The following is a 17,029-nucleotide window of genomic DNA, read 5'->3' as shown; positions in this document are numbered from 1 at the left end:
TCTGGTCAGCTCCTTCTGGGAAACCCAGCAGCAGGAATCACTGAAGGCTCCGGAGCTACCCTTCGCCATTGCTCACCCCCTAGTGGGCAGCCTGCTGGATGACCAGGGCACTAGGCAATTCCTTGCCTTCTTCTTGCTCTCTGACTTCTCAAAACATATTTTCTATTTGAAGATTGTTCCACCTCCATGAAAGATCTATCCTTAATTTTTAGTAAGTCAAGGTTTCCCTTCTGAGTACTTATATTTATTAACCTCCCTCAAAGTAAGGTTAGGTTCATGGAAATACTTCATGTGTTTTGTCATGACATGAAGTATCCCTAAACCATTTCCATTTCCTCCAAAATTCACGGCAGTATGAGGCAAACACACAGAACATGGAGGGCAAGAGTTTTAGCTAAAATTTAATAGCCATTTACAAGCTTTATATTCTATTTCAGAATCTTGACTCAAATGGCACTTGAAATGCAGAGCTAAATCATGGGTTAAGAATATCATTTTGTAAGTGACCTTCACAGTCTGATTTAAAGGTGCTAAGGCCTTAAAGCAGTTGTTCCTCTCGGTTTGTTATTTCTGGCACAAACTTCTCTCTGCATGTTTTATGGGACCAGTTTTTAACATGTTTGCAAAAACTTCAGCTAATTTTTAATTTGTGAACTCACCATATCAATTCCAACTATCCATCTGGATTTGTTGATTGTCAAAATGACAGCCATACTCCTCCATACATAAAGACAAAATTTGATCTTTGTTCAGGAGAAAGCAAGGTAAGCTATTTCCAAATGAGAGCATTTAAACAGTCACATACTTCTCTTATCTCTAAATACAGTAGCTGGGGCCAGGGCAAATCTTCACAGTACAAAAGGAGAGGAGAGAAAAAGGCAGCTTCTCATGTTCTGAGGAATAACATTCAGTTTTGAATTAAGACTACAGTTCATTTACTTTTAGGATAATGCAACGATCTGTATCTTAATTTTTTTATATTATTAGATAATTGTTATAAACATGCAATAAAGCATCTAGTATACCTCACATAGCAAGTATGCAGCTGTGATTTTAGGGTATGTGATCTTCATTTTTAAAAAACAACTATTGCCTGTGAACTCAAAAAATATGTAAATTGGCAATATCCATCAGTTGCCCCATGAAACTCATAAAATCTTTCCTGTCCCTCTTGCAGATCTCAAAACAACATCACAGCAGGACTATAATCACCCACAACAGTCATATTTACAAGATGCAATTTACTGTAATGACACATATAAGAATTCCTTCATCACAAAGTTGTTTCCCTGAGACATTTGTGTCTTCCTATCAATATGAAAAACAGCATTCAAGGGTAAGCGTACTGTTAGCCGCACAGTTCAGCTGAAAAAATAAGCTACTCAAACCTGTCAATTCTCACTAAAGGATAACTAATACAATCTCAAAGATATAATATAAGTATACATGAAATTCACTTATCACATTTAGTTGTTGAACATGAAGAATTTTATATTTGGACAGAATTTCACCCAAGGAGTCAATGTCAATATATGGAAGCATTAAGCTTCCCTTATGTTGCAGCCCTTCATAGTTGTGTCTCCAGGGTGCCAAGAAGCTGTTTCAGATAGATTTCTTTGCATTGCCTCTCCAAGTGATTTCAGTGCTCATGAAAACCATCATAGAAAAAGTAAAAGGCAAATGATAAAAGTTCCTTAAAAAGAAGATTTTCCTGCCATCAGACAGAACCTAAAGTCATTTCTAAAGGAGCCCAGCATATTGACTGTGCATGATTCCTCACTACTTCCAAAAAAAGAGAGAAATAGCAATACATACATTTTATAATACATCAAATCAAAAAGAGGAATGTGGGTTCTATGCATATTAATACTGACAAAATTCAGTAGCCAATATTACAGTCTTCACACATCTTAAAAATGAGTGGTGATTAATGAATGATATTTCTGGAATTGTACATAACCAGTCCTATATTTGTTTTTGGACATCAAAATTCATAGTATTTAATGAGTCATAGATGATATCTATAGGAAGACCTTAACCTTTCATCAATTATACCATTTGAGTAAATTTCATAACAGTGTTTCTTAATTGTTCTGCTTTAGAATGCCGAACCATTCTGTGAACACTGCCTAATGCCACACAAATGTCCACAATAAACAAGCAGCATTTCTCTAGGTTTCTGAAATTCACCCACAAGCGGTGGGTCCAAGTGTCCATGTTGTTATTCCCTTGAAGTCTCCATTTAAAGACTACATGCCTGGAGGAAGACAAAGTTAACAACAAGCAAGCAAATATTCCTGCCGCAGTCGCTTCCCTGAGAATGAAACATTTTGCTTTTAAAAAGCAAATTAAGGTTTCAAGTACACATAATTCAGAAAGAGCTGGTGGATCGAAACATAATTAACAGAAACATTTGTGTTTCAAAAGTAATCTGAAAAGACTGATTCATATTCTATTCCATACAAATATTCAGTTACGGAAATTAGGTGCATTCACAGGGATTTCACTGCACAACAAATCATTAAAAATTATATAAGAGAAAGGGAAAAAATAAATAAATGCAATCAAGAAAAGATTAGGAGGTCTATTAAGTTCATGTAACAACTACTTTGCACTAATAGACAGTTTGGAGAATCAAAAAAAAAATGATCATTCTTGGTCATGAGGGGAGGTGCTCCATATTTGAGTTAGAAAGGCTTCTGAAAAGTTAACTTCACTGAGGGGACGTGACTCCATGTACAAAACGGTGCTTTTGCCACTGCCTGACTTTCTCTTAGAGACATGGGAAAATGTAGATTCAGTGATTGTGGTAGTTTAGGGAGAATTCACATACAGCATATCCATACTTTTAGCAAAACAATACATCTATCCACATAGAGTTGATAGGCCTGAAGCTGTTGTTGAAAAGGAGAGCTTCTGCTTAACTTTCACTGACTTCTAGCATAATAAATAACCATTCTTATCACCTAAAAGAGTTACAAGCAATGGCTGGGCACAGTGGCTCACACCTCTAATCCCAGCACTTTGGGAGGCCAAGGCGGGCAGATCACCTGAGGTCAGGAGTTTGAGACCAGCCTGGCCAACATGGTGAAACCCCATCTCTACTAAAAATATAAAAATTAGCTGGGTGTGGTAGCACACGCCTGTAATCCCAGCTACTCGGGAGGCTGAGACAGGAGAATTGCTTGAACCCAGGAGGCAGAGGTTGCAGTAAGCTAAGATCTCGCCATTGCACTCCAGCCTGGGTAACAGAGACTCTGTTTTAAAAAAAAAAAAAAAAAAAAAGTTACATGGAAAATAAGCCAACTATATGCACTTTAAAGCACCTTCAAATAAACCATTTCTCTTCTCTTATGGTATGCCTTTTGAATACTATTCTTTCCTAAATTCTGTTTACTATATATTACCATTTGGGAAAGAACTTGATTTCAAACTCTCACCCCACAATTAGAATCTGTGCCTCTCTAGGCCTGTGCTTCCTGCATGAAGAAATGTGCCCCTTCCATACATTGAAAGATATAAACAATTATAGTGCAGGTTCAAATTAACTTGGAACAGAAATAAAATTTTGCCTGGGTAAATCAATATCATAGCATTTTGATTTTGTTTATGAATTTTACATATGGATAATAGGTTTGAAAGCTGAAACTGAAACTTTCATTACTGTATTTGCATCTATTATCTTACCTTACAGTGTATCTGTAATTATTAATTTGGCTTAAAAAAAGATCCATTGACAATCTTCAAAGCATTAGTGCATGATTAAAGGGAATTTGGATATAATTTAAGTATTAAATATGCTAATTTAAAAAATAGTGTAGATTTTCATACTAGACAGAAAGAAGGTTATGGTCTTTCAAGCCCTGTAAATATATTGAACTAAAATCGATTCAATCATACTAAAAAAAAAATCAATGTAAACAAAGATGACAGAACTCCATAAAAAGTAAATAAAAAGTATATTTCAACTTTCAGATTACTAATTATGTAGAATAAATTGCTCTTTAGGTAGCTAGAAGTGTAGACAGATTTGGCAATGAGGGCATTTCTTGTCATTACACCAGAGTTTTAAGAAGCTGACTGAAGAGAAGGAGCTTAAGCCCAAGGAGAATCTAGTAGATTTTCATCATAATTCTCCCTGCATAAAGGATGATACACAGTTTGGCATTCTGATTTCTCTTTCGTTGAGCTGTCTGAATGAGGAAAAAAGGGATTTAACTTATTTTCATTTCAAATTCCCAAACAATAAAAATTCATAAACAATTTAGGTAATTGTAATAAGGAGGGATTTAGGATGAGGAATATAGCATTTTTTTTCATAGATTCTATGAACCCTTCAAAGTGCTCTAAAAATACTATAAGTTTGATGAGCAGCAAAGCATTAGTCTAATCAACACCTCTCTCCTTCCACCCTCACGTATGTACATATACACACACTGTACAGCAATACATTCTATTAGTCTAACTTAACTCTGACAGTTTGATAGTTGCCCCCAGAGGCTGTGCAAGGTTACAAATACTGTCTACACTGTATCACAGTTCAAGACCACCAGCACCCAAGTGGTTAAGCGAGAACCAACCCGTCCATTAAAAAAAAAAAAATCAATCACATATTTTGAATTTCTTTAAAGATACAAATGGAGGAGACAGTGAACCACCCCATATATTATTCTGAGTCCTGTAACTGTCTTTATCTAAAATATGTTTTGCATATGGAAGGCTAGATGCCTTTAAATATACTTTTAGCAATTCTGAGTATTAAATGTGCCTTTGAAAAATATGACAAGTTTTTTTTTTTAATGTTGAGGAAAATTCTGTAAGAGCGTTTTTTTTGTTGTTGTTTTTGGGTTTTCCCCCTACCCCTGCAAAGATGAATTTTGCAACATTTCCTCCCAGCAGCACACTGACAGCTCTGCCATCCTGTATATAATGCGTTCTGGCAATGAAGCCCTCAGGCACTGCAGCTGTCATATACTCCAGCACAGGACCCCCAGGAAGAAGTCCTGCGGCCCCACGGCATCTTGGGCTTTTCCACACCCAATCCTTGGGCATCTTGCAATAGTGGCTGAAGTCCAGAACTTGAACTTCACTGAGAAAACCAAGTCCACTCAAAATGCAGCATTTTCATCTTTTGGTTGGGTGATTCTTGGTCCCCCATGGATAGGAATGATACCTATAAGATTCAGAAGTGGAAAGAATTCTCTATAGTTACAAATATTTTAGTTCATACATTCAATTTCAAAAACTGGGGCTCAGGCATAAGAGTAAATAAATCACAGTAAATAAAAAGATGATTATTTTTGTTAGGATGGGAACATTTTTAGAAAGCTGCCTTTGCCTGAAGTCTGGTGCTAACAAGACCTTTCTCAAATTATGAACTCAATAGGAACTGATAGCACTTTGTAGTAGAAAAACAAATACTCATTCAAAGTAGTTTGTATATTTGAATACCTGTGTAGGTTAAAATAACTATTTTACACGCTTATCAGTCAATAGGGGAAATAAAGCAATTCAAGTTGATTCAATGTAGATTTCTTGTTATCTTGTATATTGTATGTTTCTCAACATATATTGTATATTTCTCAACATATATTTTATTAAAAATAAAATATTAATGTAATACTCAAGTATATTCATAAAGATGATATGCTTATCATCTGTTTATTCATAACTCGGATGATTTTATCCTCACAAACAACAATGATAAAATTAAGGCACATTAAGTTGTATCCTCCCGGTAAGCAAGCTAAAAGTTTATGTATGTGAAATGTAATTTATCATACTATCATGCAAACGATCAAAAATAGAGCCTGCTTTGGGAAGAGCTGTGAGGCTGGCCAAGGCTTTTTGACCTTCTTTAATTTTCTTTACATAGCTTTCTTGCTTCCAACTCAGTCCTAGCTTCCTTCTTCCCAGAAGCCCAGAAATGAGAAATACCCCACCTCAGTCAGGTCCTTGCTGCTATTTCTGTTCCAGTTACATTTTCTTTTCCTAATGCAGCATTTTATGCCTGAGACATTCTTCCTAACTGTCCAAGAAGTCTCCTCACGATGTAAACAGTTCCAGAAATCTTCCTCAAAGATAGCTAACAGATAAATAATGGCTTTATCCTGAGACTTTCAGTCTGAAAATGGCACCTCTCTATTCTCTTCCTTAACTAAATATAAACCCATAATTTAAGCCAAAAATGTACCTTCTCTTGAATTAATCCTTGAGTGAGTGGCTGGCTAGATGATGTGTGTACTGTTCAAACTGATAGTCTTAAATTGTAAACTTGAAGAACACAGGAATTTTGTATGTAACTTTCTTGGTATGGTGCTTAATTCATTTAAGAACAAATTTTGCAATGATGGTGATGACAATGATGACCACGTCAATGAGAACAACAGAGATCTGGGTAGACCATGGTAAAGGAGTGAAAAGAGTGTTCCCCATTTCCAGCCACATAGCTAAAACAGCTTTCCTCAATTGTGTTCATGTAAAGAGTGAGGAAAACACTGAGGTCAACAAACAAGGTCAACAGATTTCTTTCCTATAGTACATCTCAGAGTCTTTAATATAGTAATAGGTGTCAACATTCTCCAAAAATAAAAAATTGTACATTCTGAGTTTCCCAAATATATGTGGCCATGAAACTTTATTTTTCAGAGACTATGTATTGACATCTTTGATAATATTGCCCATTCTATGAAACCTATTGGGGAAAAAATGCAGTCTACTAATTCTTAATGCTGATTCTAAATACCTCTACATATGCTGTGACATTTAGCATCCTCCATCCTTTGACTGTGGAAAAAAGCATGACAGTGCCAGATAATCTGATTTGTACTTGGAGTTATGTGTTATTTACAGTTTATGGATTATTAGGTGCTTCTAATTTAAGCCTGACTTATTTCTTGAGAATTATTTTGGAACACTAGTAAACAAACAGTGGCTTTAGGCACAAACAAGGGTTATTTTTACAAGCAAACTCTGGAGAGTTTTCTCCCAAGATGTGTTCTATCATTGCTATTAGAAGTCAAAAGGGGGTTGGGTGCGGTAGATCATGCCTGTAACCCCAGCACTTTGGGAGGCCGAGGCAGCTGGATCACCTAAGGTCAGGAGTTCAAGATCAGCCTGACCAATATGGAGAAACCCTGTTTCTACTAAAAATACAAAAATTAGCCAGGTGTGGTGGTGGGCGCCTGTAATCTCAGCTACTTGAGAGGCTGAGTCAGGAAAATCGCTTGAACCCGGGAGGTGGAGTTTGTAGTGAGCCGAGATTACACCATTGCACTCCAGCCCAGCCTGAGCAACAGAGCAAGACTCCATCTCAGAAAGAAAGAAAGAGAGAAAAAGAGAAAGAGAGAAGAGAAAGAAAGGAAGGAAAAGAAAGAAAGAAAAGAAAGAAAGAAGGAAAGAAGGAGAGAAAGAGAGAAAGAGAGAAAGAAAGAAAGAAAGAAAGAGAGAAAGAAAGAAAGAAAGAAAGAAAGAAAGAAAGAAAGAAAGAAAGAAAGAAAGAAAGAAAGAAAGAAAGAAAGAAAGAAAAAGAAAGAAAGAAAGAAAAAAGAAAGAAAGAAAGAAAGAAAGAAAGAGAAAGAAAGAAAGAAGCCAAAAAGGGAACACCATGGATATATGGGTTTTTAAATGTGATTCATTTTAATTTAGAGCACTTTAAGGAAATTTAATGTAATACCCAACTTATATTGCTTAAACTTGACTGTTCCAAGGTATGAATATAATACCTTCATATTATATTCACAATTACAAATATAACTGAATAATCTTTTGCCTTTGTTATAAGGCATCCTATTATCTGTTTATGATAATAAGAAAATTTGCGTGTCTTTTAATAAAGCAGTGTGTCTTTGGAACTAGATCTGTGTAAAACCTAATGAAAGTAGAATTGAAAAAGAATAATGATAAATTCCAAAATAAGACTTAAATATTTTTTAATAAAGGGAAAATAAAAGTTCTTGTAAGAGCTTCCTTAAGTTCCTTGCACACTTAGTTTTCCTTGATATTTAAATGATTTTCTGCAAAAAATATGAAGACATTCCTTGCCCATGATCCCAAGTCTCTGAGGAAATGCAGATAAAATGACAAGAGTGATCTTTGCCCCAGTACAAGCCAAGGGCACCTGAAATAATAAGGCTCAGAGTTAAAAACAGAAACATTCATACTATCCATGAAAGGCTGTATATACTCAGCCCTTGAATAGAAAATGAAAATTCAAAAATCTCTCCAGGGATGGTGGGAGGAGAGTAGCTGTGGAGATGGTAATTTCTATTAATGATATATCTTTAGAAAATGAGAATTACTCATCATTCCTCTGCAGTTACAAATCACAACAGAACTACATTTATAAAGTTTAGTATTTTGAAACTCTGTTATCAAGTCAAAAGAGCAAGTAGTTGAATAATTTTACTTGTGATTCATAAGAAAAACTCCTTGAAATGGGAGAAGAAGAAGAAAAAGGAGAAGAAACACTGGAGACTGAACTAACATTAAAAAAGAATCTAATTTCTATATAATGACCTTAACAGGATGTTCTTGAGCCCTCTTTCTTTTCCCGTTGTTAGTAGTCATCTTTGGTAAAGACTTCTGGAATAATTTAAATAGTGGTCACAAAATAGCTTCAATAATTGAAAAGGAAGGCAGTTCCTCCAGGCATAAAAGACCACTTGAGAGAATATACTCCAAAGGACTATGCCTCCTAAAACAACTGTGGCCTATATAGAGTGTGTGTGTGGATACTTGCAATCAATTTGATGATTCAGCTATGAGTAGGCTCCTTAGGTAAGTCAAGAGACAACTCCTGTGTAGCAGACACTGTAAACGCCCATGCCCCTATCTATTCCACTTCAAAGCATGCTGGAGGATTTCTACCTGCCAATACATAAAGGAATTCAATAAAGAAATGCCTGCATTTCGATAAAGAAATACCTGCATTTCTTTTCCTGAGGATTTATCTGACCCCTGGAGTCTTCTTTGTTCATATTTACAAAAGGCCAGAAAAAAAAAAAAAAACAGTGAATTAACACTTCCTAGGGAAAGGCCTTAAACAATGACTGATGGAAATTGGAGGATAAATACCCCAGTTCTCTCACTCGTTTGTGTGGGATGGCCCTGGTACATGTTCTATACCAGCTCTTAGATTTCCCCAGTGGGATCAGGCTCCAATCACCCACAATACTAATTTGCTTGATTATAAAACTTTTCTTGAATAACTTCTTAGTAAACTAATTGTACTCAAATGGTTGTGCCAACACTATTTCCAAAAGTAAAATTATAAAAATTATGCAATTGATAAAATAGCCTATATTCTTAGAACACCAATAATAGGTATATTGGAAGATAACATACAACTCCAGTAAATGGAGGTTTCTTATTTAGGGTAAACAAATGGCAACATATAATAGCAAAGTCTCTTCTCCACAAATATATCTTAAATTCACAAGAAATGATTCTTTGTTCAGTTGCACTTTGTCCCTAGCCTTCTGTGCAAATAGTGGGTAGATTTAAGTGATAGGAGTGAGTTTTCAGCTCTTCTAGAATGAGACAAACAAATATTTAATTTTTAAAATACCAATCTGGAAATGCTTTTCCATTTACTTATGTCTATTTTTTTATGGGAATACATTTCTACTAAGCAATCACCCTTTTTGTTTCAACTGAGAATACAGCAACTGTGTCCACACAAAAGATGGGCACATAAATTCTACTTATAGATGTATCTAGTCTAAGCAAAGATATTTTATAAAAGTATTTAAAATAAAATTTGAAAAAAAAACTTCTGGAATAAAGGATAGAGAAATTAGATCTAACATCTGATGACCTCAATTCATCTTTCACAATTGAAAGTAAACTCTAGTTCTTACCTGTTAGATGTAAAATTGTAATAGCCACTTTCCTCAAGGACTTCTTCAATCACAGTCTAAATTTTTTTTAAAAAATCAGGTTAGTATTGAATTAAAAGCAACAAAATAAAATCATTCAGAGACACTGCAAAAACCTCACCTGCATCTGTTCATATGTTATTCCTTCCTCCAATTCAAAGCTGGTTGGTAAGCCTGAAAAAGATAAATTATGGAAAATCTGACATTTGGGTTCACATTTTCTTATTCTTTACTGGAAATTATGACTTCAACCACAGGGCAAACAGGTCAACTTCTTAATGATAAAGATGTAACAAGCGCATTCCAAAGCATCTGCCTTGGCTTTGAATATTCAAATGTTTTGCTTTTCTTTCTTTAATAACTGACTTCCTTGGGCATGGCCATCACAAAATGATACATGAAGATTAAGGGGCATTGCTCATAGTGTCCAATTAAGTTAGAGAAGTGTGTGTGTCTGTATGTGTTAAGGGCAATTGAGGGGTGATTCCAAATGCAAATTACCTGATGGGTGTTTTCTGATTAAGAAACTCTCCCTAATCCACAGGCCAAGAAGAATAAATATACATTAGAAAGAAAATGGATTCTTACAGGGAGGCAGATATAGATGTGAAAGACAGCAAAGATCTGATCCTTTCATATAACTGCCTAGAGGGAAAAAATATATTTATTGCCAGAAGACTTTTAAAATGTTTATTATTACTATTATTATTATTATCATCATCATCTTGTAAAGATAGGGTCTCACTATGTTGCCCAGGTTGGTCTTGAATTCCTGAGCTCAAGTCATCCTCTTGCCTACAGCTTTCCAATATCTGTATATTATAAGCATGTGCCACCATGGCGGGCCAGACTTTTTATTTTTTTACATTTAATTTAATTTTAAGTTCCAGGATACATGTACAGGATGTGCAGGTTTGTAATATAGGTAAACATGTGCCATGATGGTTTGCTGCACCTGTCAACTCATTAGCTAGGTATTAAGCCCAGCATGCATTAGCTATTTATCCTGATGCTTTCCCTCCGCTCACCCACTCCACCACTCCAACAGGCCCCAGTGTGTGTTGTTCCCCTCCCTGTGTCCATCTGTTTTCATTGTTCAGCTCCCATTTATAAATGAGGACATTTCGTGTTTGGTTTTCTGTTCCTATGTTAGTTTGCTGAGGATAATGGCTTCCAGCTCCATCCATGTCCCTGCAAAGACATGATCTCATTCCTCTTTATAGCTGCATACTATTCCATGGTGTATATATACCACATTTTCTTTATCCAGTCTATCATTGATGGGCATTTGGGTTGATTCCATGTCTTTACTATTGTGAATAGTACTGCAATGAACATATGTGTGCATGTATCTTTATAAGGGAATTATTTAATTTTCTTTGGGTATATACCCAGTAATGGGATTGCTGGGTCAAATGGTATTTCTGGTTCTAGGTCTTTGAGGAATCACCGCACTGTCTTCCACAATGGTTGAACTAATTTACATTCCTAGCAACAGTGTAAAAGCGTTCCTATTTCTCCACAGCCTCGCCAGCATCTGTTGTTTCTTGACATTTAAATAATTGCCATTCTGACTGGCACAAGATGGTTTCTCATTGTGGTTTTGATTTGCATTTCTCTAATGATCAGTGATGTTGAGCTTTCTATCATATGTTTGTTGGCCACATAAGGAGCTCCAGAGGCCCAGGAGCTCTCTGCCACGTCTTCGTTTGAGTAGTGTCTGTTCATGTCCTTTGCCTACTTTTTAATGGGGTTGATTTTTTCTTGTAAATTTGTTTAAGTTCCTTGCAGATTCTGGATATTAGACCTTTGTCAGATAGTTAGACTGCAAAAATTTTCTCTTTCTGTAGGTTGTCTGTAACCTCTAATGATAGTTTCTTTTGCTGTGCAGAAGTTCTTTAATTAGGTCCCATTTGTGAATTTTTGCTTTTGTTATAATTGCTTTTGACATTTTTGTCATGAAATCTTTGCCCATGCCTATGTTCTGAATGGTACTGCCTAGATTTTCTTCTAGGGTTTTTATAATTTGGGGTTTTACATTTAAATCTTTAATCCATCTTGAATTAATTTTTGTATAAGGTGTAAGGAAGGGGCCCAGTTTCAATTTTCTGCATGTGGCTAGCCAGTTCTCCCAGCATCATTTATTAAATAAGGAATCCTTTCCCTGTTGCTTGGTTTTGTCAGGTTTGTCAAAGATCAGAAGGTTCCAGATGGATGGTCCTATTTCTGAGTTCTCTATTCTGTTCCATTGGTCTATGTGTCTGTTTTTGCACCAGTTAATGCTGTTTTGGTTACTAAAGCCTTGTAGTATAGTTTGAAGTCAGGTAACATGATGCCTCCAGCTTTGTTCTTTTTGCTTAAGATTGTCTTGTTGTACAGACTTTATGATGGTTGATCAGAATTTGGTACACTAGCACCTTAACCCACTCCGATGCCACCCAAAGCCGTGTTGACCAGCTTTCACTCAAACCAATCAACACTGACATGTAGAGGCCCAGGAGCTCTCTGCCACTTCAAGTAGAGAAGACAGAATGGGTTTAGGGTCAAGAAGAGACATGAAAATATGAGTACTGGCAGCTCATTTTTAAAGGCATTCCCCACAGTACCAGCAGGCTCTGCTGTTTTTGCTTTTGCCCAGCCTGCTGTGACAAGGGCCACACCTAATCAGCTCTGGGGTGGGGCATCCAGCTGCCCTGGGAGGAGTTTGTCAACTCACCCTCAGGTTTTTGAGAGACTTTTATCAAAGTTCTTCATTTCATCAGAGTTTCTATGATGAGGAGAAGTTTGGCCTGCAGATAAACTTCTCTGTCTTGGAAATGCTTTTAAAGCAAATGACTTTAAACAACATTTTATCTTGGATTTCTCAGGGATTATTTTAAATAAAATTCTGCATACATAGGAGTTAGCTTTATCCCAGAAAACCAAAGGAAAGTTTGTCAATTAATTCATGAAGTAATTCATTCAGTCAACAACAAAAGCACAACAAAATTGAGCATTTTTTCCAAGTTAAAGAGATGGCAAGTCTTCATTTAACTGTAAAATCTTCACTTCTATCCACTCCTCCAAGTGGCATAGCTACCATTTATAAAGATAAAAAATTCTTTAGGAGTACTGAAACCTCAGAGGAGCTTGAAAGCTTCCTCTTAGAATTCAGATATGACAAGAAGAGTTCAATTATGCTGAGCCCCTACTAATAGACAGGCACTTTTTATTTTTACTCTAATCCTCACTATAACTTTATGATGCAAGTATTTATCCCCATTTTACAGGCAAGGAAACTGGGGTTCAGAGAGGTTAAATAATTGCCCATAGTCAGCTACTAAATGGTTTAGCCGAGATTTGAATCTAGGCACCCAGGTTTCCAGAATCTGTGCCTTTCAATCCCTATGCTATACTGCCTCCTTATGTGAATTTTATGCAAAAGAAAAAAAAAATTCAATGTGTCTAATGTGGATTCTTCAGGTGAGTTTCAAGGTTTCTCTATTTTGAATATTTAAACTCTTTATTTCTGCTCTTTATCTCCCTGCATGCTTTAGGGAATTTGATTTCCCATCATCAGATAAGCGAAAAGAAATAAAAGGAAATACAACTCACCCACACAGATTCTGCTGTTTGTTTATGATATTAATAAATGATCAAGGAAGCTGCCACAACTGGGTAAGATAAATCTCAGGGAATTTCTAGATTCCTACCATATGTGCCTTCCAACTATTGCCATAAATAATCAAAATAAGCTCCATTTAAAAAAAAAAATGAAGATAATCTTTTAGAAATAGCTGTTGATCCAAACAATATATTTCTTCATGAAAGCCAGATTACCCATGTTGATCAATATTACCTGTCGGGTCATTTGGGGACAGGCTGTTTCCACTGGATGAATGATGTAATAAATGGTAATCTACAGTGCAAAAATTGGGCTCAATTGGTTCTGGAGATCCCTGAGATAACTGAAATAGAAAAAGCAAAATCACATCTTAGTTTACACTCAGAAGGAAATGACAGGAGACCTCTGTGTGGGGTTTTTCATTTCCCTATGTCTCTGCACAGAAAATTTGTGGTCTGTGGTTTTCATTCCCTTGTAGATAGATAAATAAATAATCTTCTTCTTTCCAAGATAATTTATAAATTGGATGCACCAAAAAAACAGGGAAAGCAAGTTAGACAATTCTCTGGTCATATGAAAAAATATACTTTATGGCCTTATGAGAGCAAAAGAAAAATGAATATAAAAATACTGGCATGAACCTGGGACATCAAGATGTTATTTTTATCAGGCATAGGAGGAATAAACTCCAATTATTCAACAGAACAATATGTTTAGCCCAAATCACTATTTTTTTTCATGTATCTACTTTGAATAATTCCTTTTTGTTTGACCAAGGCAAGTAAGTTTCTTTTTTTCTTTTTTTCTACAACAGTGTCTCACTCTGTCAGCCAGGCTTCAGTGAAGTGGCAGGATCTCGGCTCACTGCAACCTCCGCCTCCATGCTCAAGTGATTCTCCTGCCTCAGCCTCCCAAGTAGCTGGGATTATAGGCACCCGCCACCATGCCCAGCTAATTTTTGTATTTTTTTTTTTAAGTAGGAACGGGGTTTCACCATGTTGGCCAGGCTGGTCTCAAACTCCTGACCTCAGGTGATCCACCTGCCTCGGCCTCCCAAACTGCTGGGATTACAGGCATGAGCCATCACATCTGGCCAAATAAGTTTCTTAATACATTTTTCTAAATTATTATTAATTAATTTTAATCTCCAAATATTAATTCCCAGCACTCTGAAGGAAAGAGTAATTTGCCAAATGACAATATTTATTAAAGTTTCATTCATTTAATGCCTTTCTATAAAGCTGAATTTTTCAAGTAGAATTTTAGACCATAAATGTTTTTCAACCTCCTTTCACCTTTAATTCCAATTATCACTTGGGCTGGCCAAGTTTTAGTGCCTAAGTTACTTCTAAAATATAAATTCATAATAATAAATCAGAAACAAATGGCATAATTTGTACTATGCAATAGTAGTTAGCTTGTATTCATATACTTTGTTTATGAGTTAAAATACATCATTGTTCAATCACTTGAGAAAGCTATTTGGCAATATACACTACAATTTAATAATATATGCCTATCCTATGACCCAGCAATCCCACTCTTAAGGATTTTTATGAGAGAAATAAGTGCACATGTCCCATCAAAAGACATGTATAAGAATATTCATGGCACCTTTTCTTCATAATAACTAAAACCTGGGAAAACCCCCACTGTCCATGGAGAAAAGAATGGATAGATATATATCATGGTGTGTTCATACAATGGAATTCTGCAAAGCAATAAAAAAAAGAACAAACTATGGATACTCATAGCAACATGGTTGAGTGTTGGACAAAAGAAGCCAGAAACAAAATACATAGTGTATGACTTCATTCTTATAAATTTTCATCATCAGTGATATATGGTTTGGCTGTGTCCTCACCCAGATCTCATCTTGAATTGTAACTCCCACAATTTCCATGTGTCATGGGAGGACCTGGTGAGAGGTAATTGAATCATGTGTGTGGGTCTTTCCTGTACTGTTCTTATGATAGTGAAAAAGTCTCACAAGATCTGATAACTTTAAAAACTGGAGTTTGCCTGCACAAGCTCTCTCTTTTTGCCTGCTGCCATCCGTGTAAGATGTGACTTGCTCCTCCTTGCCTTCTGCCATGATTGTGAGGCTTCCCCAGCCCCGTGGAAATGTAAGTTCAATTAAACCTCTTTCTTTTGTAAATTTCCCAGTCTTGGATATGTCTTTATCAGCAGCATGAAAATAGACTAATACAATCAGACAAAACTAACCAAGGGTAACAGATATCAGGTAATGATTACATTGTGGCAGGAGAAGTAATGTGGCCAGGAAAAGGCACAAAGGGGTCTTCTGCACAGCTAGAAATATTCTATATATTGATGTGGGTGGTGGTCATATGGGTGAAAATGTGTTCATAAAACTTCATGAGGCTGTATATGTACCTCGTTGTACTCATTATGCATTTATACCTTAAAATATTTTATATTGGTAATTAAAAATTAGTTTTTTTCCATCAATGTACTTTGGATATTGTAAATACAAATAATTTATGGGTCGCCCAGTCTCCATGTTGACAAACGCCTACTACCCTCTAAGGAAAAAAATATGTGATTATATCCATTCTTATCAGTGATAACTGATAACTGAGGTAATTGGATCATGGGGGTGGTTTCCCCAGTACTGTTCTCATGATAGTGTGTGAGATTTCATGAGATCTGATGGTTTTATAAGTGTCTCGCATTTCCCCTGCTTGCACTCATTGTCTCTCCCACCACCCAGTGAAGAAGTGCCCTCCACCATGATTGTAAGTTTCCTGAGGCCTTCCCAGCCATGTGGAACTGTAAGTCAAGTCTTTTTGCTTTATAAATTACCCAGTCTCGGGTATTTCTTCAAGCAGCCTGAGAACGGACTAATATATAACCCATTTGTAATATGACAAGATTGTAAGATTATAAATACGGTAATACAGGAGACCCTGATAATCACACACTTAATAATTTTCTCATCTGTGCTGTAAGGTATCATGGAGGTAGCCCTGAGCATTCTGTACATCTCATATCCCAGCTTGTAGGTGGTTACAACTAAGCTTTTTAATGTCTTGTGATGCTGAAAATGATTTCCTGGTATTACCTTTCAAATGACTTCAGATGGAACTTTTCGTATGGTTTAGCATAAGAGTAATTGGCTGCCTAAAATCTCATCCTAATTAGAAAAAGCTTACTTAACTTATTAAGTTTATACCTTGGAATTCTAAATATTTCACAGACAGAAAGATATTTAAAGCCTCAAAGAAAATTATGTGAATTATGACTTGGAGAGGTCAAGACTGCCATTTTAAGATGACAAGGACAAGTCCTTTTCATTGATCTCAAACCCCGAAGAGAGGAGTTTTTGAGATTTCCAGTGCTTATGTCACATTGGTAGTCTCACTGAGCTTAAGAACTGGACATTTTTAGAGATATTGGCACACAGATGAAGGCAAGGACTAAAATTCATTTTGTGATGAATCCCAGATACACTGACTTTCCATTCTAGGAACTTCCCAGAACTACTTTTTGCAGTTTCGTTTCTAGATATACACATTGTTTTGGC

General features: G+C 36.1%; 1 protein-coding gene across 4 annotated transcripts in view; it reads right to left on the bottom strand.

Moving 5' to 3' along the window:
- Window positions 1-4,765: 4,765 nt before the first annotated feature.
- The window catches only part of NEK10 (NIMA-related kinase 10), a 281,170-nt gene continuing 268,906 nt past the window's right edge, over window positions 4,766-17,029 (bottom strand). For 3 of the 4 annotated variants that reach the window (XM_011969857.1, XM_011969860.1, XM_011969861.1), the window contains 4 exons: window positions 13,717-13,825; window positions 10,000-10,052; window positions 9,861-9,916; window positions 4,766-5,173 (listed from right to left, as the gene is read on the bottom strand). In XM_011969857.1, the coding sequence (XP_011825247.1) occupies window positions 5,125-5,173; window positions 9,861-9,916; window positions 10,000-10,052; window positions 13,717-13,825 (267 nt within the window). In that variant the 3' untranslated portion in view covers window positions 4,766-5,124. The remainder of the gene's footprint in view (window positions 5,174-9,860; window positions 9,917-9,999; window positions 10,053-13,716; window positions 13,826-17,029) is intronic. The other variant, XM_011969858.1, reaches the window with a different exon arrangement.

The sequence above is a fragment of the Mandrillus leucophaeus genome, unplaced genomic scaffold (assembly GCF_000951045.1).
Source record: "Mandrillus leucophaeus isolate KB7577 unplaced genomic scaffold, Mleu.le_1.0 Scaffold915, whole genome shotgun sequence".
Lineage (NCBI taxonomy): Eukaryota > Metazoa > Chordata > Mammalia > Primates > Cercopithecidae > Mandrillus > Mandrillus leucophaeus.
The sequence above is the reverse complement of the archived record's forward strand: the minus strand, read 5'-3'. Positions and strand labels throughout refer to the sequence as shown.